The 22,113-nt window shown below is 39.3% G+C and overlaps 1 protein-coding gene across 12 annotated transcripts in view; it reads left to right on the top strand.

Annotated features, from left to right (window-relative positions):
• Positions 1 to 21,655, top strand: part of ptprea (protein tyrosine phosphatase receptor type Ea) — a 54,773-nt gene extending 33,118 nt beyond the window's left edge. For 4 of the 12 annotated variants that reach the window (XM_044178709.1, XM_044178707.1, XM_044178710.1 and 1 more), the window contains 20 exons: positions 6,105 to 6,182; positions 6,779 to 6,875; positions 7,373 to 7,446; positions 8,426 to 8,470; positions 9,503 to 9,639; positions 12,547 to 12,637; positions 13,472 to 13,548; positions 13,973 to 14,009; positions 14,127 to 14,224; positions 14,891 to 15,010; positions 15,394 to 15,557; positions 15,899 to 16,034; positions 16,210 to 16,359; positions 17,156 to 17,249; positions 17,447 to 17,523; positions 17,652 to 17,786; positions 18,054 to 18,179; positions 19,221 to 19,372; positions 19,547 to 19,682; positions 19,809 to 21,655. In XM_044178709.1, coding sequence (XP_044034644.1) covers positions 6,110 to 6,182; positions 6,779 to 6,875; positions 7,373 to 7,446; positions 8,426 to 8,470; positions 9,503 to 9,639; positions 12,547 to 12,637; positions 13,472 to 13,548; positions 13,973 to 14,009; positions 14,127 to 14,224; positions 14,891 to 15,010; positions 15,394 to 15,557; positions 15,899 to 16,034; positions 16,210 to 16,359; positions 17,156 to 17,249; positions 17,447 to 17,523; positions 17,652 to 17,786; positions 18,054 to 18,179; positions 19,221 to 19,372; positions 19,547 to 19,682; positions 19,809 to 19,883 — 2,094 coding nt within the window. In that variant the 5' untranslated portion in view covers positions 6,105 to 6,109 and the 3' untranslated portion in view covers positions 19,884 to 21,655. Of the gene's footprint in view, positions 1 to 657; positions 768 to 6,104; positions 6,183 to 6,778; positions 6,876 to 7,052; positions 7,206 to 7,372; positions 7,447 to 8,425; positions 8,471 to 9,502; positions 9,640 to 12,546; positions 12,638 to 13,471; positions 13,549 to 13,972; positions 14,010 to 14,126; positions 14,225 to 14,890; positions 15,011 to 15,393; positions 15,558 to 15,898; positions 16,035 to 16,209; positions 16,360 to 17,155; positions 17,250 to 17,446; positions 17,524 to 17,651; positions 17,787 to 18,053; positions 18,180 to 19,220; positions 19,373 to 19,546; positions 19,683 to 19,808 lie in introns of those variants that run through there. The other 8 variants (XM_044178711.1, XM_044178712.1, XM_044178713.1 and 5 more) reach the window with 6 other exon arrangements.
• The last annotated feature ends 458 nt before the right edge of the window (positions 21,656 to 22,113 follow it).

Here is a 22,113-nt window from a genome sequence, read left to right as displayed (position 1 = left end):
ATCTTAGAATGGATAATGAATAGTGTGATAAAAGTAAAGAAAACTGGCTTCTGCAGTTTCATTTTAAATGTAAAAATGAACTACATTGTACAGTCTGAATTTAGATCATGGACACCCCAGCTTCATTTCCTCAGTGAAGTCTGTGACTGTAGTGCGCTGTCCTTAAATAACTAACCTGGCCCAGGCTTACACACTGCTGCTCCCAAAAGGCAGAGAGCACAGAGACAGTGGTGATTTGAGGACGACCTACCCAAATTAAAAGTGTGAACTTCCTGCAGTGTTCTGGTCAAAACTGACTGATTTAAAACTATACCATACACTTATTGTTTTCTTTTAGAGGGTTTCTCTTGATATCATTCAAATTAGAGAGCCAAACAAATGACCAACCACAGAAAGTACATATGCAATGGGAAGATACATTGTGACAACACACATGAAACCTCACCCTCTCCCTCTCCCTCAAACATCTCCCTCTTTTTCTTCACCTTTCTGCCATGGAAACCAAACATTACAACTAACTACTACACCCATTACTGTAGTTATGGAAACAAAGACAGTATAGCATCCGACCACAGCATGACTCAGTATCACACTGATCAGCTCTGGCAGTTTTGCTCTATTAATACAGTTTCTCTTTTCATTTTAAATGGAGGTACTTATGAGTATGTTCAACCTGAAATAATGGCGGAGGAAGGCCCTGCGGACATGATGTTACATTCTGGTCAACACTGATACTATCACCCATAGCCACACGTGCATAGGACAAAGTAAGACTATTCATTATTATACAAGTTAATTGGGCTGTTTATGTTACACTATTATCATTTATAATAATCAGTGTTGTTTTTGAAACTTTTAAAATCTTTTTTAATATATATTTTTAAATTAATAAACTGCAATTTCTTGTTACATATCGGCCGGCATATGCATTACTGAAATATCTGTCATAAGCTAATATCAGACAGCCATTTCATCTGTCTGGCTATATGTATCATATTAAATGGTCCTGTTTACATTTAGCAGGAATTCAGTTGGTTTAAAGGATTAATTTGACATTTTGGTAAATTGCTCTCTTGTGGAGAGTTTTGATAATAAGATTGATAGCACTCTCATATCTGTCTATTCAATATGAAGCTACAGCCAGGAGACAGTTAGCTTAGCTTATCATAAAGACTAAGCAACTAAGATTATTTCCTTTTAATAGTTATAAAACATAATATTTAAAATAATCTATGTCTGATCTTTATAATTACTTAATTAGGTTGATCAGTTTTGGGCAGGAACAAAAAAGTTGCAAACATGTTTTGAACACAGCAGTGAGAAAATGCACAGAAGGCTTCAGGTTACTGGTTGTTTTTTCTCTAATAAGTCATCTTGCAGGTTTCAGTTATAAAAAAAAAAAACCTTGTGGCCTAAAGGGTAAACAGTCTGGCAGCTTTTTGCTCAGAGGACACAATGTACCTACTGCCCGCTCATCCTGTCACATCGCCCCTACACCCACTACCCATTTTCCAAATTCCCCAGCTGATGTATTTGAAGAGACAGAGAGACTCTGTGCCCAGAGAAACCACATTCAGTGGAACTGACAGTGCTCTGTCTACGGGAAGACATGATGCCAGGGAACACCGCGTTTCCTGTCAGAGGCTATGACAGCCAATTTCTCTGTCTTATCTTCTAATTGTAACAAGCTTGTCCTTTCTGATGGTTGGGTTTCTGGGGCTAATTAGTGAAGAGCTGCAGGGGCATCATTATGTCACTTCAGGGTTGTTGTTTTTTTAACTCAGACTGAAAGAATGACGGAAGCACACCACAAAGAAAACATAAGTCTACAGAGAGGGGTAGCTCATCCTCCGAAACAAAACGCTGTCAGGGAAAAACATTTATCGGCTTCTTGGCTTGGGACTATAAACGACACAAGATTCACCATGAGTCAGAATTCCTTTTTCATGTTTGGAGCAAGGATAAAGAAGCAAAGAGAGGCCTTGTGGTGGCCTGCTTGTATTCTCTGCTGCCTGTCTGTGTAATGTGACATGCTGATATCTGTGTATTCTGACTGTGTATTAGCACAGTCAGAATACACAGATATCAGCATGTCACATTATATCATACACGCAGTCATGACACCAAAAAGTATAAAATATAAATTTCTCCCTTTTGTGTGCTGACTTTTCTCAAAGGAAAGCACATGATGTGATTTTCAGATCACATATGTAGCAGAAAAAACATGCAATTTAATTTCCATTGGACGGTAAGGCAATGAACTGTGTTCTACTGTACATCAGACAAATGTCTTCACCCGTCTCAAACTAAATATCTGTTAGAATTTTGTTAGTTCTTAACTTTGCTTGCAATCTTTAATTTGGACAACAGAATTTTGTAAAAAGAAAACAGGTTAATCACAATGCAATCAGAAGTTATGTTTTGCCACCCCTAAGCAGAAAACGTCATTCCCAATCCCTCTCCTCCCTCAATTCCTGTCATCTCTCTACTATTGGCAGTCTAATAAAGGTTTAAAAAAAACTACAAAGTTCATCATTCCTCCTGTTCATACCAGTCATGAAAAGATCCCTTCCTAACGTAACTCAAATGTTGGCGATAGGGGACAAATTGCACAGTCCTTGTTCAGTGCAAAAATACATTCTTAAATTCAGCTGAAACTTATATGAGGCTTCGGAAGCCTGAGTCAGCCGAATCAAGAGGGTATCATCCACTTTTAGTACAAATGTTTTGACCTTTTTGTTACATCTCTCTACTGCAGCTCAGCCAAATCAAATGGGTATCTTCCAAATTTTGTCTTTTTGGTATGAAATTCCCTTAGTGTGTTTCCTTGCTAAGTCATATTGCTGAAGCCTCATATTTGATCTCTTACACTGGAATCATATTAAAAAAGGATCACTTCACAGCCAGTATGGAGAAGAGAGGAAGAATGAATACACTGACCAGACTCTTTCAAAGCACATATGGCGTGTGAGTATTGTATTAAGATTGACTTGGAAAATACCCCATTATATCCTGATGTAGTGTAAAGTGTTTTTCACTGAATCTGCAGTGGTTTAAGGTGGGAATAATTCTCGTTCTCTACCTTCATCATATTCAATTGGTGTTGGTGCTGAGTTCCTGTCAATACAGCTGAGGCCTCCCATTCTGCAGCCCAGGACAACACTGACCCACCATGAGACAGAACAAACTCTATGCCTGGGTAACTCGGGACACACATACCACTGAAAAAACTGGCTGTCTAGCTGGCCAGGACAATACCCTTCCCCAAGGCTACTTGCAAATGTTTCCAATCGGAAAATAAGGACGCCTTAGAACTTCCCCCGAGCAAACATCTCCCATGACCTATTTTCATTATGGCTCATGGTTGGTGATTAGCTGCGGAGTGCTAAATGGAGAAAGGACAATACACAGATGATGGCACACACAATGTGATGATAGCTGTTTGCCCAGAGTCTGACCCAAGCTAAATGATGACTAATACTAATAGTCTAATTTGAAACTTGTGGTCTAGGCTGGTTTATGCTGAGTGAGCAGAAATAGAGAAAAAGAGATTAGATACCCAGAGGAATAGGAAGCAGTGTTATTTATAGTTATGTGAGGGACATTTCCCCACAAAGATGGAGGAAAGGAAGTTGGTGATCTCCTCAGGGATGCTGAAGAGGTCAGGCTGGAGACCACTGCAATGACAAGATAGAAAAAGCTGGAGAGCAGGCGGTGAACAGCCTGTGGTCCCTCAGGAGCAGTTGAGTCACGCAGGGGTTGGAGGCTAAAACGTGACAAGGTGACATCCCTCCAGAGGTGATGGAGAGGGAAGAGGGAGCCAGGAACTAGGGGGTGCTTACAAGAAGCAGCAACACTTTTTTAACCTTTATTTATTCAGGGGGGAGTTTCACTGAGAGCAATGCTCTCTTTTTCAGGAACGCCCTGATCACATTCACATAGTAACACATTCACACCTGGAAGCTGTGCAGTACAACCACAGTCTGATCTGCTGGCCACTGAGCAGCTCCACTGAAGCAGTTGGGGTTAAGGGCCTTGCTCAATGGCACGTCAGTGGTGGTAATGAGGAAGGGGCAAGCGCTGATTTTCACTTTCCTCACCCAGATTTATCCTGCCTGGGGATTAAACCAATGACCTTCTGGTCACAAGCTCTTTACCTTTACTTTACAACAAGACACAGCCTTAGGGCTAGCTATGAGCACTCTGCTGAGAGTCCCCATTTGGCTCATTCTACACACAAACAAACAGACACAGTATACATAAAATTCAATGCAGCTTGTGTAGTGGAAAGTCCCAAACGGCGGCATTGAGTGAACTTCCACACCACAAAACCTCAAGTCTCATACACAGAGTCCTACCCTCAGGATTCACACTGTACTAACTCAGCTCAATATCCTCCCCCTCATCCAAGCTTGTGACATTTGCAGAGAGAGCCTTAAAGAGGGGGGATAAAGAGGGAGGAGAGCTATAGAAGGGGGAAGCACACTCCTCTCCTCTCATTAGAATTCTCTCATCAGTCTTCCCCATGGAGTGGGGGGGGACATGTCAGGGTTTATTAATCGCTCCAGGAAATATTATTGACCTGGACCTTCTGCTCCCTCTCTCCCTGCTGCAGTCAGTGTCTCTGCTCTGCTGCCTCCACATTCCTCCGGTGTCCTGCCTGGACACATTACAGGACACTGCGGCACAGCGTGGAGGCTTCAACACACAGTGTCTTCATTGACTATGCACTTGGCCTGGGCTTTCTTTTCACTGCAGCTGCAAAGCACCACACACACACACACACACCTGCAGTCTTGAGGAGACAAAGCACACTCTGCTCTGCTTCATTATGGGGTGATAGCAGCTCTGTGTTGGCGCACTTTGCTTGGATTCTAACTTTTAGAGTGCTTTTTCTGGAAATGAAAAGACACCTTTTAAAATGCCATCTCATCTCAAACATCTCAAAGCTTATTGGTTTTTAAATCTTACCAACAGCTTTCAAAAGAAAAGAGGTGCTTAAATCAATGTGATGTGAAACTCAATCTGAATGCTCAAACACAAGAATCGATCAGTAATACTGCTTTATCCCCCCTCCTGTGCATTCTGGAGAATGTAGTGGAGACTCCATGACATCACTGTGTGTAGGGCCTCTGGACGGAGCTCATGGTGCTGTGAGTGTTGGCGTGCATGTGTTCCTCGTGTATGTCTGTGTATACATGTGAACGAGGGGTTATGTTATCAACGGAGAGGGGGAGGTTGCAAAGAGCAGAGCATGAGGGTGTAGGTGTTAAGCCTCTTGCTGCCTGACTCTAGATTTTGCTCCTCATGATCTGATACATCCAGTTTAGTTTGGCTTAACCACTCATTCGTAGTTCAGTGTCAGCTGACATCCAGGCCTTTTGTTGGCATGTGTGTTGTATGTGTGACTGTTTGTTGTGATTTGTAACATAGCACACTAAGACCCTACACATGGAAATGACATGTTTCATCATGGCATTGCCACGGAAACAGCTGAAGGAAAACATGTTATCAGCTCAAAGTGGCATTTTTCTCTTTGCTCAATCTGATAATGCACTGATTAAAGCACGAGCATATGCCTTATTAGAGTAGTAAGGGGCATTGCATTGAGTTGGGATGGTTGCATTAATGGGTTTCGTGGACACACCTTAACCCACACGTAACCTTTTTTTCTTTTGATATAAGTTCAAATTAGAGAGATAAAAATGTATTTTTCCCTGCTGGATGTTATCTTTACAATTTTTTTTTCTCAGTGGGTTGGTGAGGAAGCATGTTATTGTGGCCAGCCTTGTTTGTTTTTCAATTATTGGAGTATTGTGCCTCCATGTGGACATGTTAGGCATTACAAAGTGAGCTTTATGACAGGACTAATGAATGACCAGGATATGAGTATGTTGTTCCATTGTGTCTCCATGAACTTTGCACTGATGAGCACATTCCTGAAAGCAACGGTCATGAATAAAGAAATATGCCTCAGATCTGTCAATAGCTTTTTTGTTTCCTAAATGGTGACATTATCCAGCGGTCATGTTCTCAAGAATCCTGACATTGCAGACATGTCTGGCACTAAATTTAATATCCGTCTACATTTTGTTTTTCTGCAGTTACAATGGTCCCACTTCTGTTTTTGGTGGCAACCACAACATCATCCAATTCCACCGGCAATGGGAACCATACCCAAGGTAAGAACAATAACAAGAGACTGAGACTGAACAATTTGAGATAGCAACAAAATTCCATTGCTATCCACTGCAGTCATCACTTTTCCCAAAGATATGATTATTATGTATCTTCCTCAGCACATGCATCTTCTTGATAATGGCCTTTTCTACAGCCTTGTTATTACCAGATCACAATGAACTTCAGCAGCCTTGGACAGTAATTTACGGCTTATTGTGCGTCTTTATAAACACAGCTAATAGCTGGCTGTGTGGCTGTGACTCTTGGCTGAGTCTCCATTCTTAGTTAGAGCCTCTCATTTTCTGTTAGACATACCGACAGGACAAAATGAGCTGATACTTATCTCTGCAGACAAAATACTGCTGAAGCTAGTTATTAAATCAGGCCTGTGGCCTGAAGAAAACATGGGAGGTGTGATGCTGTGCCAAGTATTGATTTTGTTTTATCAGTTCAAGTAATATACACATCGCTCAAACACATGAATGCAGCCAGGAATTTGCAAACATAAACATGCACATATGTCATCTGCCTTGGCCCCTCTTCCTTCTTCTTTGTTGACGGTGCTCCCTGACCCCCAGCTCTGCCTCTCCTTCCTCAGAAGACGTTAAATCCTCCAGCCACCACATCCTCCCCACCGTGCTGGTCCTGTCCCTGCTGCTGCTCATCATCGCACTGCTAGCCTGGTATTTCCTCAGGTAACATCTCCCACCTTGCAAGGACTCACCCCATCACCTCGCCCCCTCCAAGGGCCTCGCTGACTGGCTGTGAGCCAGGCTCGGGGGCAGAGCTCGGGGTGACAAACACTTCCTCCTTTAGTCATTGAGGCGGAGCCCAGTCAGGAAGTGCTGCTAGCTAACTCCCTCTCATGCTTAGTGAGAAAAGAACAAGCAGCCAGGCTGTGACAGTGGACCTTGACAGGCAACAGAGGAGAGCGAGGAACAAATTCTGTACCACATTCGGACTAGAGCACTAGTCTTTCCAAGAAATCAGCTAATGAGAAAGAATAGCTTCTCCAGTTTCAGATGGTAGGATGGATAGGCTTTTGTTCATGGCTACCTAGATTAGATGAACGATCTTAAGTATTGTTTTGCTCGAATTAAAAAATAAAGTTGAATATATTTTACCATTACATCATTGAATCTTGTGTTTTGTGCCATTGCTCTTCTCATTTTACTGTATTTTTTTCTGGCAGGTTAAAAAACCAGAGAAAAGCAGTCGTCACTACAGTCGACAAGAAGATACCAAATGGCATCCTGGAGGAACAAGGTAACATTGTTGTAAATTGTACATTATGAGAGCAGCAAGATAGATTGCAGATTGTGAGAGCGACAGGCTGGCAGTCAAAATAAGCACAGTGAGAATATAAAGGAGACCTACAGAAACATGAGGCAAAGAAAATGAAAGGTTAAGACAGATAGTGGGAGGTGTAAAGGCATCAGTTTTATGTTTATAACTGTATGTGCTGGTTGTCCCACCATGGTATTGTGGTTGTTATACTTCCTGTTAATGTGAAAAACAAAACTATGTGTGTGACACTTACTGGTGCAAAGATCAGGGCAAAGATTATCACTGAGCTTCAAGTTGCATCATTTTAATTAAGAGCTGTTTTTTGTGAAGTATGCTAACAGCTGTTGGACATTACAGGAAATTACTTGAGTATCTTGAGTGTGTTCTTAAGAAGTATTTTCTTATCTGACGTTACAATGGAGTGTACAGAGCAGGTTGTATTCTTGCAGATAGGAATGTAACCAGGAATATGTGGCTGGAAAACACACAGCACACTCAGAAGTAGCTGTACCAAAGAGTAAATATTAAGGTATTAGCTGAGCTGCTAATTAGTGAAACATAACACACTCCACTTTTTCATATAAGAGTGATGTTATATATAATGTTCACTTTTCGTGTATTGTACTGGGAAAGCATTACAGTATATATTCAGATGTAAAGGTCAATCATTTCAGAAGGCAGATGTTCTGCATAATTTGAAAGATTTATTGTTATAAGGCGGTTCTTATGTATAAAGAAGTTAAACATACACCTTCTTACACTGTTTTATTGAAATTTACATGCTATTTTTGTTAACTCTTTAATTGATAAAACTGAAAGCAGAAGTGTCATATGTGGGCACAGTAACTGCATTCTGTCTTATGAACATGATGTTGTTAAAATGCTATTTTTAATGACAATATTGTTTTACCTTTATGACTTGTGTGCTGTATGTGATTTGATATGTGTTGTGTTTTAGAGTTTGGATACAGTACTGAGTCGTTATACACCACTGTACCACCAGGTCAGGTATACGGGGTGGCGGTCTTAGGAACTTCATATTACTAACACTCTTTCAGTACTTTTTCAACCTACATTTTCCAAATTGTGAGTGCTAACCGAATGCCTAGTCAGGAGTTTCCATCCAAAAACCTGCCTACAGGGTGCTGTAATTGGCTTCTCCCTAGGGTCCTTTGGTTCTCTAACACCTGTTGATGTTTGGTGATCATTGAATACTTATACTCCTTTTTATAAAATTATCGAGGTGTTGGCAAACACATACCAACATATCATAACAGTTGAAATCAGTTTGGTACACTGTTTTTAAAATGGTTGCAGAGTAGCTGGATAAGCTAATTCAGTGATTCCCAGGGGAAATGGACAAATGGTTGAAATAGTTAGCGAAAAGTAATGGATAAAATGGTAAGCTAAAGCTAATAGATAAATTGGTTGAAATGGTTAGCTAAAAGTAATGGATAAATGGTTGAAATAGATATCTAAAAGTAAATAGTTTGAATAGTCAGCTAAAGGTAATGGACAAATAGTTGAAATAGTTAGCTAAAGGTAATGGATAAAATGGTTAGCTAAAGCTAATAGATAAATTTTTTGAAATGGTTAGCTAAAGGTAATAGATACAATGGTTGAAACATCCAGCTTCTGCCACTCCAAGTGGTAGTAGTAAAAATGCAAACTTGACAAAACCGACCTAAACACTGACAGTTCTATGAAAACATTATTGTAACAATATCCACTTTTATATAGTTGATAGTGTTAAATAACATCCAGTTTGAAATCAACTCAAATGGACACATTTGGAACAGGACAGGTGGTAGGAAGGGGTACTTGAGTTGATCTGACAGGGCTGTGTGGGAACCACTGGTCTAATTAAACCCAATTCTGTTTTGTAATTTATTTTTTGAGCCAGTTATTTAATAATAATTGAATAATTTGCAGTTAAATCAGGGATTTTCTTTAACACAACAAATAATTCACCATCATAACATTAAACTGTCAGGCCAGCAGGGATGAAAAACTCACTGACTGTTCTCCCCCACAGAGCAACAGACGGTGGTCCTTCTGCCCAGATCCCCTTCAGCCTCTAAGACCTACTTCCCCATCCCAGTGGACCACCTTGAGGAGGAGTACAGGCTCCGCTCAGCTGACGATGGCAAGCTCTTCAGGGAGGAGTACAATGTAAGCATCCCCTCTTCTCCGCCTAGAGGTTGGAGTAACAGGTGGTCATAAGGCAGAGTCTTCTGTATTCTGTACAAGTGCTGGAAGTACAAGGTACAAGGCTGATTTTTTTTTTTTATCATTTTACAACACAGGGGTGTAAAACAAGATTTAGTTGCAGTTCCCTTTTTTGCTACTCACAAAAAAAAAAACAACCAAGAAACGTTATATACAAAAATGATATTTATTCACTGATCTGCTGTATAAGTCATAGAAACTATTTTACATGGGGGAGTGCTGCAGATGAATTTAGCAGTCTCACATCCTAAGGGAAGAAGCTGCTCTGAAGTCTGGTGGTCCGGCAGTGGATACTTCTGTATCTCTTGCCAGACAGCAGTAGGGTGAACAGGCTCTGGTTGGGGTGGGTATTGTCTTTTAGTATCCTTTGGGGTCTGCACAGGCAGCTCACCGATATCATTGATGCTTGGTAAGTTGGTACCAATGATCTTCTGAGTGGTTTTAATCACCTGCTGCAGAGCCCTCCTGTCCTGGGCCATGCACATCCCATGCCAGTTTGTGATGTTTCCAGTCAGGATGCTTTCTATTGCTCCTCTGTAAATATATACTATATTTATACTTATATATACTTATTTATATAGCGCCAATTCATAACAGAAGTTATCTCATTGCCCTTTTCCTATAGAGCAGGTCTAGACCGTACTCTTTATAATATTAATTAGAGACCCAACAAATCCCACCATGAGCAAGCATTTGGCGACAGTGGCAAGGAAAAACTTCCTTTAAGAGGGCAGAAGCCATCCGCCGCTGCTGTGTTAGGTTTTAAGAGGGGGGGGGCACAATGCAAAGACCACATAGAATTTTTATATATATATATATATATATATATAGTAGAATAGTAATTGTAGTGTTATTAATAAATTAGTAATAATAGGAATGACAGATATAGGAAGAATAATGTCAGCATCAGTAACAGAGCCAATAACAACAACTGCAGCAGCAGCCGTCGAGCAGGAACACAGGGGCAGCAGGCGGTCCACAAACACAGATCCAGACTCTGTAGCTCCGGAGGCAGAAATACCTGCTGAAAGCGACAGGAGAAAGGAGAGAAACGAGAAAGCACAGAACTACGGAGAGAGAAGATGTTGAGTTAGTAACATACAGTAATGGGATAAAAATGCATACAGATGGAGAGCAAGAGAGGAAAGAGGCGCATCATGTGAAGTCTCCCGGCAGTCTAGGCCTATAGCAGCATAACTAAGGGATGGTTCAGGACTGACCCAAGCCAGCCCTAACTATAAGCTTTATCAAAGAGGAAAGTCTTAAGCTTACTCTTAAATGTGGAGACGGTGTCTGCCTCCCGAACCCACACTGGGACCTGATTCCACAGGAGAGGAGCTTGATAACTGAAGGCTCTGGCTCCCATTCTACTTTTGGAGACTCTAGGAACTACAAATAACCCTGCATCCTGGGAGTGCAGTGTTCTAGTCGGATAATATGGTATTATGAGATCTTTAAGATACAATGGTGCCAGACCATTAAGAGCTTTGTAGGTGAGGAGAAGGATTTTAAATTATATTCTAAATTTTACAGGGAGCCAGTGCAGAGAAGCTAATATTGGAGAGATATGAGATAAAAGTTAGAACTTGGCACGGGAATTTTGCCTCCTTGAGTTTCCTTAAGAAATACAGCCATTTCTGAGCCTTCTTTACCAGTGTGGAGATGTGAGATGACCACATTCTCTGTGATACTGATTACCAGAAACCTAAAACTGTTCACCTGCTCCACCTCAGCTCCACTGATGTAGATAGGGCTGTGTGTCTGTGTGCCACCCTTTTCTGAAAATCAACAATCAGCTCCTTAGTTTTGCTGACGTTGAGCAGTAGGTTGTTCTCTGTGCACCACCACAAGATTGTTGATTTCCTCCTGATATGAAATCCCATGGGGACTGCAGTGATGGGTATGCATCAGGCATCTGGGGTTTTTGTGGTGCATTCATACATCCATGATTTATAGGATTGCTCAAATTTTGGTTGACTGAGTGATGTTTAGCAGTTTACTTTTTATGAAGTATGGTTTAGGACTGTGTTGATTTGGACTAACTTGAGACACTATGCAATGGCATTCAAATGTATTGTACTTTTTAAAGCTCTATTTAACCATGCATTAGTTAAGAATTATAAAAAATTTAATAACGATTACTGTAAACAATGAAATACCCATATTATCATTATTATTATGTAACCTTGTGTCTCCAAAATGTCAAAAGTAGCTTTTTTGCTTAATCATTTTTAATTTTATACTTATACCCACTTGGTACTTAATTTATCTAACCTGTATTATAGTGTATTGTATTTTTTTGCTTAGTACTTCTATTCCTGTGTGCACTGACGTGATAATGAGATGCTGTAACAAGAGTTTCCCATCTGGGATCAATAAAGTATGTCTGATTCTGATAAAATATCTAAAATTGGAGTTAAAGAGTTTGCCCACAACAACTGCGATATGCTGTGTGTTCATGAGAAGGCAGACGACTCAGACTTATGTGTGTATTTTTTTAATTCAGGAAAACTACTGGTCTATATGTGTCACAATGTCCATGACACATACTGTACACATACACACCCACATGCATGAAAAATACCCTTTTGACTATTTATAATTATGATTGAGGATCTGAGTCAAAATACAGCGTATGACTCATGGTTCATGTAACACAAATGTGTTTTATTCAGACAGTTTGTCAGCACAGACAGAGGAAGTTGAAGTTCTCTGCTTTTAATGGAGGACTGTTTATTGTAGGTAGCAGAGGAAGTGCCTTACTAAGCTTTACATACAGCAGAACACAATGCACTGATCATGAATAGTTAAAAGTCAGCCTGTCAGAATCTAACTAATTTTGTTTTGTAGTCCTTACCGGGGGGTAATCCCCATGGGACATACGAGGAGGCCAACAAGGTTGACAACAAGGAGAAGAACCGATACCCCAACATCCTTCCCTGTGAGTGTACTTTCTGTTCTGTAGGAACTAGGTTTCTTTTGACTCACACCCAGATCTCACAGTTTCCTGCCTGTGTGTGCACGTGTCTTTGAGTCTTTTTTTTTTTTTTTAAGATACAGTAGATCCTCCCCAGCAGCTTATGTTTATTCACAAGGAAACACCTCAACCCTTTTTCCTTTTTACAGTTGCAGTTCCTATCAATCTCTGTCTCATTAATAATACAGTCTGTATTTTTTTTCTTTACTTATGCATTCTGATCCTTAAAAAGTATAGAGTTGGACATTTTGGGAAATACAGTGACTGGACAAATATGTGACTGGTGTCAGCAGTCGGTTAGCTTAGCATAATGACTGGAAATGGGTGGGAAATGGCTAGCTTGGCTCTAACAATAACAAAAGCCGCCTACCAGCACCTGCAAAGCTCACTAACAAATATATATATATAAATCATATCTTAATCTGTACAAAAAATGACAATTCGCTGTTTTTACGGGAGGTTATGTACCAGACTATTTTTTCCCCCCAGAAGCAGTTGCCAGGCAACCAGCAGAGACTCCAGGAAGTTACTGCTCCTGAATTTAGTTAGCTTTGGACAGGCAAGCTTTTCCCCATTGTTTCCAGTCTTTATGCTAAGCTAAGCTAACCGGCTGCTGACATGAGGGTGGTATTGATCGTCTTGTGTAACTCTCTGCAAGTAACCGAACCAGCATATTTCCCAAAAAGTCAAACTATTACTTTAATGGTCTCTATGCTACCTGCCTAGTGTACAGTGACAGACTCAGTGTATTAATCCTCTAAACAGTGAGCAACTTTCCATTGCTATTTTCACCAACAGATGATCATTCCAGAGTGGTGTTGACTCAGCTGGATGGAAATCCCTGTTCAGACTATGTGAATGCTTCTTACATTGATGTGAGTTATGCTTTTTTTTTATTATCATTCTGTTGAGCATGGTTCGGTCATTGGTAAAATGGCAACATTAACTGTACCAAAATAATTATTTTCTTAATTTCGTATATATGTTCTGCTCCACAGTTTCATAAATCAACATATTGGTCTGTAAAAATCTCACTGCAAGTTACATTAGTAGCTATTCTGGAGCTTTCGATCGTATCACACATCATTCTCAGCAGGTGAAGTTTGTGCGGTTGTGGTGGCGTTACAGATGTTCAAATGCCCATTTTTCTGTGCATTTAAGAACTTCTCTTCCATGTTTGCTTAGAAATTTAGATTGAAAGTTCTTAAATTCTTGACCTTGAATACACAATCTCAAGGTCCATTAGTAGCTATTCTGGAGCTTTATATTAATTTTCTCAATTAACTTCTTTTCTAACAGGGTTTCACGGAAAAGAACAAATTCATAGCAGCACAAGGTACGATATAGTGCACTTGGAAGTGACATACATAATTATGTTGATGCCTTGATTACTAATTTCATGTCTTAAGAAATTATTTCTTATTATAATAATCATTGAACTTTTGGTTCACAGGTCCAAAAGAAGACACCGTAGCAGATTTCTGGAGGATGATATGGGAGCAGAAAGTAGCGACTGTTGTCATGCTGACAAATCTGAAAGAAAGGAAAGAAGTGAGTGATTTTCAGCCTTGTTTATTTCTTAAATTTATGTCAGCTCCCCTGCTGAAGTGTCAATGAACAAGATAACGCATTCCTACGAGTTCCAGGGTTTCTTCTCCAGCCAAGTCTCTGCTCCGACTCTGACTCTCTGTAGGGATTAATGGAGCATCACAAAAATATTTGAAAAGAAATGTGCTTCAAATGGATTATATTGGTTATGGTTAAAGGTGGAACCATGGCGTTTAATTGAAACTATTCATTTCACACCTGTAATCTCCCCTCTGACATCTATTTTCTCTGCTATAATTGTCTTCATTGTGAACCAGAACTCATTCACTAAACAAGGAGAATGGAGAAAGGCTAAAAAGATCAATAAGAAGAAGAAGAGACTTGGCAAAGATTTAAATCAGCATGTGGGCAGGTTGAAATCAATGGCTACATAATGTGTTATTAAGTCCTCTAAGGAAGTATCATAATCACCCAGCACAGTCTTATATTGAGTGGTTTCACCTCTCTCACTTACACTAATCTGGACTGACTGGCTGTAAAATTGAAGCATGTGTACTTTTGCATTTGAACCATTTTGTCTCTTGAAAGGAAAGTCCTTGAATACATTACAGAAGAACAACTCCATTTTAGGTATTTAATTTATTGAAATAATAAATTATCCCCCCCCAGGACAAGTGTTACCAGTACTGGCCAGATCAGGGCTGTTGGACCTATGGGAATGTGAGGGTGGCAGTAGAAGACTTTACTGTCCTCGTGGACTACACCATACGCAAGTTCTGTGTACAATATGTAAGTTTCACGAAGTGCTTATGTAGTTATTGTGCTTCATAGAAATTGTAACAATGTTAACAGAAACATGGGTAGCGTTTGTGAAACATTACTGCATGTTGTATCATGTCTAGTTCAGTTTCTTCATGGTAAGCCAACTAGACCATTTATAAACTCTTAGTAGCTTTGAATTTCTGAATAACTTCTGAAAAATCTTACTCTAGAGGACAGAAAATGTATCCAGATCATTGAGTAAAAGCTATTGCTACTTTGATAATGGTTCCTGTTGAAATCCGAGATTTATCAAAAGATTTCCCTGGGGCCAGATCAGGTCTGTTGTGTCTTCGAACTTGCTATGCAGGTGTTGTTAACACTGTTAACTCTTTTTTTATGTCTCTATGCAGCAAGCCAGCGATGCTGCTAAGTCTCCGAGACTGGTCACCCAGCTCCACTTCACCAGCTGGCCCGACTTTGGAGTTCCTTTCTCCCCTATCGGCATGCTCAAGTTCCTCAAAAAGGTCAAGGTGGTCAATCCACCTTTCTCTGGGCCTATTTTGGTCCACTGCAGGTACCAGAACGCTGAGCTAATGGGTCATTGTTTATTATTTTGTTGTTTACTTAGATCTACGTGCTTTTAACTGAACATTGCTTTTAATGGTTTTAATTATCCAATTTGTTTCTATGGAGATAAATATATTTAGGCTTAAATATTCTGGAAATATATATTTCCAGGATATTTCCAATATATTGGAAAACAAACTGTTAGCTATGACTGGAAACATTTTGAGTGACTTTAGCAATACATGAGCACAGATGTTCCTTTGTTTCACTCCTGTTGTCTATTAACATGCATGTGTCAGCTGAGGATTGTGGTTCATTCCGTCTGTGGTTTGTTTTGTGTCTCTGTAGCGCTGGTGTTGGGAGGACGGGAACCTTCATCGTAATAGATGCCATGATCGACATAATGCACGCAGAGCAAAAAGTTGATGTGTTTGGGTTTGTCTCTAAGATACGAGAGCAGCGCTCACAGCTCGTTCAGACAGATGTAAGTTGGAGACAGGACAAGTTCCCACTTGTCGTTTGTGTCAGCCACATGACATTATACTAGACAGTTAATGTGTTAATTATCAGTGTGAATTATCCTGCAATCATCTATAAATGTTCAAATGCTACCATGCATAGTGTGTGTGTTCATTTGTCTGTGTGTATTCTCACCCCAGATGCAGTACTCATTCATCTACCAGGCCCTGCTTGAATACTACCTCTATGGAGACACGGAGCTGGATGTGTCATCCCTGGAAGGACATCTACACAAACTGCACAACACCTTTGCAAATGGTGACCGGGTCGGCCTAGAGGAAGAGTTTAAGGTAAGACCTCGTACAATATTTCACATTCTTGCCCAGAACATTTAGTTCAAATATCACACCTGTTACACAGCAAACTGAGAAATGGATAGATTTAACCTGTTTAAATAACAGGAGTAGTTTATTTAAAATTGCCTCTCAATTTATCAATGATAAGGGGAAAAAATTATTATACAATTGTAGATTTTACATCTATCTGACTTAATGACACTTTTAGATTCTTATTTTATTTAACTTAAATACATTTGTACAAAAAAATAAATAAATAAATCACAACCATGTACAGAAAACCATCTCAAGCAAGAGAAGAGAGGATTTGTACCAGCTATAGCTACTTTCCATCTATAGTCCGTGGGCAGTCAGACACAAAAACTAAAAAAAATGCACTTAACACTACATAATACAATGATATGATAGATTCGAATAGCTCCTCCAGAGCCGTATCAGATCCAAGTGAAGACCATTACCTACATATACTTACAAAGCACTTGTTTAAATGGCCTTGTTATTGAAAGGTGCTATACATATAAACTTGCCTTGCTTTGCCTGTATTTAGCGCTACTAATACAAGAAATACGCTATGTTAGAAAACGGGCCTTATGGCAGTACAAGAACTCAGAAAGATGCCAGAGCCTACAATATGTATTTTACTTCTAAAATCTCAAACTCAAGCCTCGATAAAATAACTCTTATCCTTCTCATTTTGCCATTATCTGTACTGTGATCCAGTAACATTCATCTACAAATAAGTGTGATTTTAAAAGGTTTGTAACACTTTGCTTGCTTGATTTCTGCCCAGAAACTGACCAACATGCGAATAATGAAGGAGAACATGAGAATGGGGAATCTTCCTGCCAACATGAAGAAGAACAGAGTTCTGCAAATTATTTCATGTAAGAAAGAATAATAGAACCATAGAACAAAAATAGATTGGATGCCTGTTCCATATATCAACTCATGGCAGATGTTGACCTCCAGATTATATTGTCTGTCACTACATTTAAAATCTGAACGTTTTTTTCACAATCCTGTTTGTATACCTGATACTCTAAATGGTTTTGAGGAGTTTCCTGTTCTATTCTCTTTTCAGATGACTTCAACAGAGTTATTCTCTCCATGAGAAGAGGTCAGGAGTTCACGGATTACATCAATGCATCTTTTATAGATGTAAGCAGATTTTATTACCTTATGCCTCCCTTCTTGCATTTATGTGCAATAGTTCATTCATATTGCTATGAACACATAATTTTGGGCCTATAAAGCTGAAGAAGTGTGTGTGTTTTGCTGTGACTTAGGGCTACAGACAGAAGGACTACTTCATTGCAACCCAGGGCCCTCTGCCACACACAGTAGAGGATTTCTGGAGAATGGTGTGGGAATGGAAATGTCACTCCATTGTCATGCTCACTGAGCTCCAGGAGAGGGAGCAGGTAAGCTGCAAAAGCTGACTGCAAGCAAGCTATGAGTGATTGCTTCAATAACCACTACAGCAGTGCAACAAAAACCATCTCTGTTCTGATTTCCTGCTTCTGTCACAAAACTGTACTTTTATGTTGGGTCATGTTTGGGCAGTATTTCATATTTTGAGCTAAAACTACTTTAGAATATTTACATTTTATTTAAAAAGCTGCAGTTTCAATTTAACTTATTCCCGGCAGTAAACAAACATTTTCTTTTTTTTAAATCTGTTTTTGCAGGACAAATGTTGCCAATACTGGCCAACAGAGGACTCAGTCACCTACGGAAATTACAAAGTAGAGTTGAAGGGAGACACTTTGTGTGACACCTTCAGTCTACGAGACTTGGTACTCACCTTTGTCCCGGTAAGCAAATTAGCCACGCACTATCACAGAGCTGTTAATGAGGCAGTAACACCATATTACATTTGCTTGTCAGGATGAAAACGCATTTATTGGATCTCTTGATGTAATTCCACAGAGCATTTTAGTTATTTTCCAAGGGATATGAAATTATTCTTTTGCATTGTGTGATTGCAACTAAACATTTAAATTGAGCCAGTAAGATTGATACCACTATAAATCACAATAGTGTCACTTGTTTTTGTCACAGTAAATTCATTGTAATGACCTCTTGTGGTGGAAGTATTCACACCATTTACTCAAGTAAAAGTACCAATACAACAATGTAAAAATACATTACAAGTTAATACTTTTGTACTTTTACTTAAGATATTGAAAGCAGAACTTTATCACAAAATGTACTTAAAGTATCAAAAGTTGGTCGCTGGTTGAGATGGAGCTAGTTTTAACTACTTTACAGTTAAGTAGTTTAGTCCAGAGTTTTCTGTAATCTTTGAATTTTGTGATGGGATAACTTTACCTCTTTAAGCCTCAAACAGTTATATAAATTAAATCATCTGAGAAGTCTAAAGGGGAAATGAACAGTGAAGAAATGTGGTTGTTACAGTCATGTGTGAATATTTGAAAATTAAACTTAATTCAAAATTTACATTCTTTATGAATTTTAACAGCATTTTTGTATCTGACTTTGCAAAACTACACAGGATCTAACATAATTGTCTTGTAACAGAACAAAAACCCCAAGTGGGTACATAAAACTCTCTTTGCAGCCAGAGGAAATGTAGTGGGCAGGATGTGTTTAGGATTCTCAAGTGGGAGCCTCCCATCTCATATATTTCATTAAATTCGACCGACATCACCTCTCAGAGGCTCAGTAATACATTGCTGCCTCCCGGAGCAGCACCCATCAGTCCACCACTCATCTACTGCACACTTAACCTACACTGACATTGCACCTGTCATTATGCTTTCATATACTGCTAATAAATCATATTTGAAAAGGTATTAAGCTCTCTAGTCTGCATGTGCATTTCCTCTCAAAAGGACAAGCAGACAAGGGTGATCAGGCACTTCCACTTCCACGGCTGGCCGGAGGTCGGCGTCCCGGCCGAGGGGAAAGGCATGATCGACATCATCGCCTCAGTGCAGAGACAGCAGCAGCAGTCTGGCAACCATCCCATCGTCGTACACTGCAGGTAGCTTCAAATCCCTCTTTTAGGCACACATTTTTTAAATTGGCGTCATATTTGTGTTGTATACTACAGCGTTTTGCATATGACAGCTTAAAACAGTACGATTTTGTATTTGCGAGTCGCTGTTCATGCTTGAATTCATTCATTCAAGAGTTTTTGTGTTTGTGTGTGCTGCAGTGCTGGTGCAGGGCGAACAGGTACGTTCATTGCACTGAGCAATATCTTGGAGCGAGTCAAGGCAGAAGGCCTGCTGGACGTGTTCCAAACTGTGAAGAGTTTACGCATGCAGAGGCCTCATATGGTCCAAACTGTGGTAAGCATCAGCAGAAGTGGGTCCTAAATAATCTAAAGTGCTAAAAAAAGTGCCCGTTTCCTGCTTTATCTTGACTGAAACCGATTCACCTAATCCATCTTTTCTGTTTTTCTCTTTATTCCATAGGAACAATATGACTTCTGCTACAGGGTGGTACAAGACTTTGTCGACATTTTCTCAGACTATGCCAATTTTAAATGACGAGATTTGCCTTAAACATGGTTTTAAAATGTTGTTTTCTAAAGCTGGTTTGTCAGTTTTATGTGTTTCTTTAACTTGGTCAAATGATCTATTTTGCTATGCACTTGTCCTACCATTAACTGAAACTCCATCCTCGCTGTAAGATACTGTATGTCAGTGGATGAAAATTGTAAATGAAAAAAGTTAGATTAATAATGTATATTTCACATCATGTATGATAATTATTTGGTCATGAAGTGGTGTTTCAGACTTGGTCTCTTATTTCAGTTTTTGTTGTATAATACATTACTTTAAATGTTTATCCAAGTGTTATTTTGGATTGACCACGTAATATTTTTAAAAGTTGTAGTTATTGTAAATGTATTTATGTGTTGACGATGACATTCCATTCTTGAGTTTTGGAGAATTTGTATTTTATTTTATTGTAAACATACAGTACATTCTTTCATTTATTGATGACTTCTGAGATTAGAGGTGATTATTTAAACAATTTTTCATTGTCCTCAAGCTACATGCCCATCATGAATGTGATACTCTTTCCAATGGAAATATTGTCAGAAAAAGAATGAATCACTTCAGCCATAATGCAAAGAACGTAAAGTTATGCAACAGAGGCCAAGGTGACGACACGGGTTGATTTCCAACATGGATTCGAGCGGAAGTTTCACATTTAGACGTATCACAGTCGTGAAAGACCACTAAACTGGTTTTGTACCTCAAAACAAGTGGTATGCAACTGCATTTAACATGGATGTCTCTTTTGTCTGTAGACAGCAAGTATTTTGCTAAACTGACTGCACATTAAAAAGCACATATAGCTAAGCCTTTTGCCAAGAAGCTACAATATTCAAGAGTATGTTTATTGCTTTATTTGTATCATAGATTTGAGATTTTTCACAAATCAGTGCCATGTGTACATTTTCTGAGACATGGAAAAGTACAAAAACCCTAAGTTGAAGGCTGAGCATTGAACAGTGATCCTAAGAAAAGGTAAGTGTGGTCGCTAAATGCAGTAGGCAGTAACATTTCATGACAACCTGTGTCAGGTGCATAGTTCACACAGGAAAGTTAAGTGTAACATTAGATGAGTACTGTAATGGCAAAAACCACACTACACAAATGTGGTGCTTCAGTGCCTGCTTAATGCCAGAGCAACAAAAAAAACAAAAAAACCACACCCCATATTATCTATGTTCAGTTTCTTTAGATGTTTTAGAATACATAGGTTTGTTTTTTCACTTAGGTCAAAATGAAGAACCAGGATGTTTACTAGAAAAGTATCTAGTGGTAGGTTCATTCATAAGAAAGTATCTGAATGTGAAATAGTTTGTGAATTTCTTTTGAGGCAGTAACCCCCATCCATCTGGTACTCTAACATTAAACAAAACATTTGGAATAATTTGACCCAGCTCTGCTTTAATCCTCAGTGAGATGTGTAATTTTCTTGATGCTGTACGTAAATACTACATGACAAAGTGTTAACATTGTGAAAGTTGCTGAGCAGCAAGGAACTGTCAAGTGATTGGTCATATTTTGTGTGCTATCTGTGGGAGATGTGAGGTGCAGCAGAAGAAGAGACTTAACAAAAACAACTCAAATCTATTTCCCCATGGCTTCTTTTCTGTCTATGCTCGTCCTTTTAAGAATACAGGGGGAGGGTCTGTTTAGACTACAGCTCTTTGCCTTTGCTCTCTCTGTGGGTGGTCTATCCCTTTTTGGATTCTCAATGTCTTTGAAATGCAAGTTGCAATATTAAAGTCATCTGAAAATGCTTTGGGGGTCAGTGAAAGTTTTCTTCAGATGTGTTTGCTAGAATTTGGAGGAAAAAAAATTGTATAAGCTGTTTCACAGTTTCATTTCAACTTTGGGGAAGACATAGTGGGGACTGCTAAAGCCACTGCAACTATAGATATGATTCATGTGACTAATACACTGCATACACTCTACATAACTCTCACACTTAATGACATCCTGACCTGAACAGTGTATTGAGAAAGGCGCATGTTAGCTGTAAATATGCACTCAATTTATGGGCCAAGTGATTAACCAATTAAAACATTGGCAGATTAATCGATAATGAAAAATAATGGTCAGAAAATAGTGAAAAATACCCATCACAATTTCTCAGAGCCCAAGTTGACATCTTCAAATGTCCTGTTTTGTCTGACCACCAGCCCAAAACCTTTAGATATATTGTTTCCTATCATAGAGGACTAAGAAAGCCAGCAAA

Source organism: Siniperca chuatsi, linkage group LG20 (assembly GCF_020085105.1).
Source record: "Siniperca chuatsi isolate FFG_IHB_CAS linkage group LG20, ASM2008510v1, whole genome shotgun sequence".
NCBI classification, from domain to species: domain Eukaryota; kingdom Metazoa; phylum Chordata; class Actinopteri; order Centrarchiformes; family Sinipercidae; genus Siniperca; species Siniperca chuatsi.
This window is presented reverse-complemented; position numbering and strand designations above follow the sequence as displayed.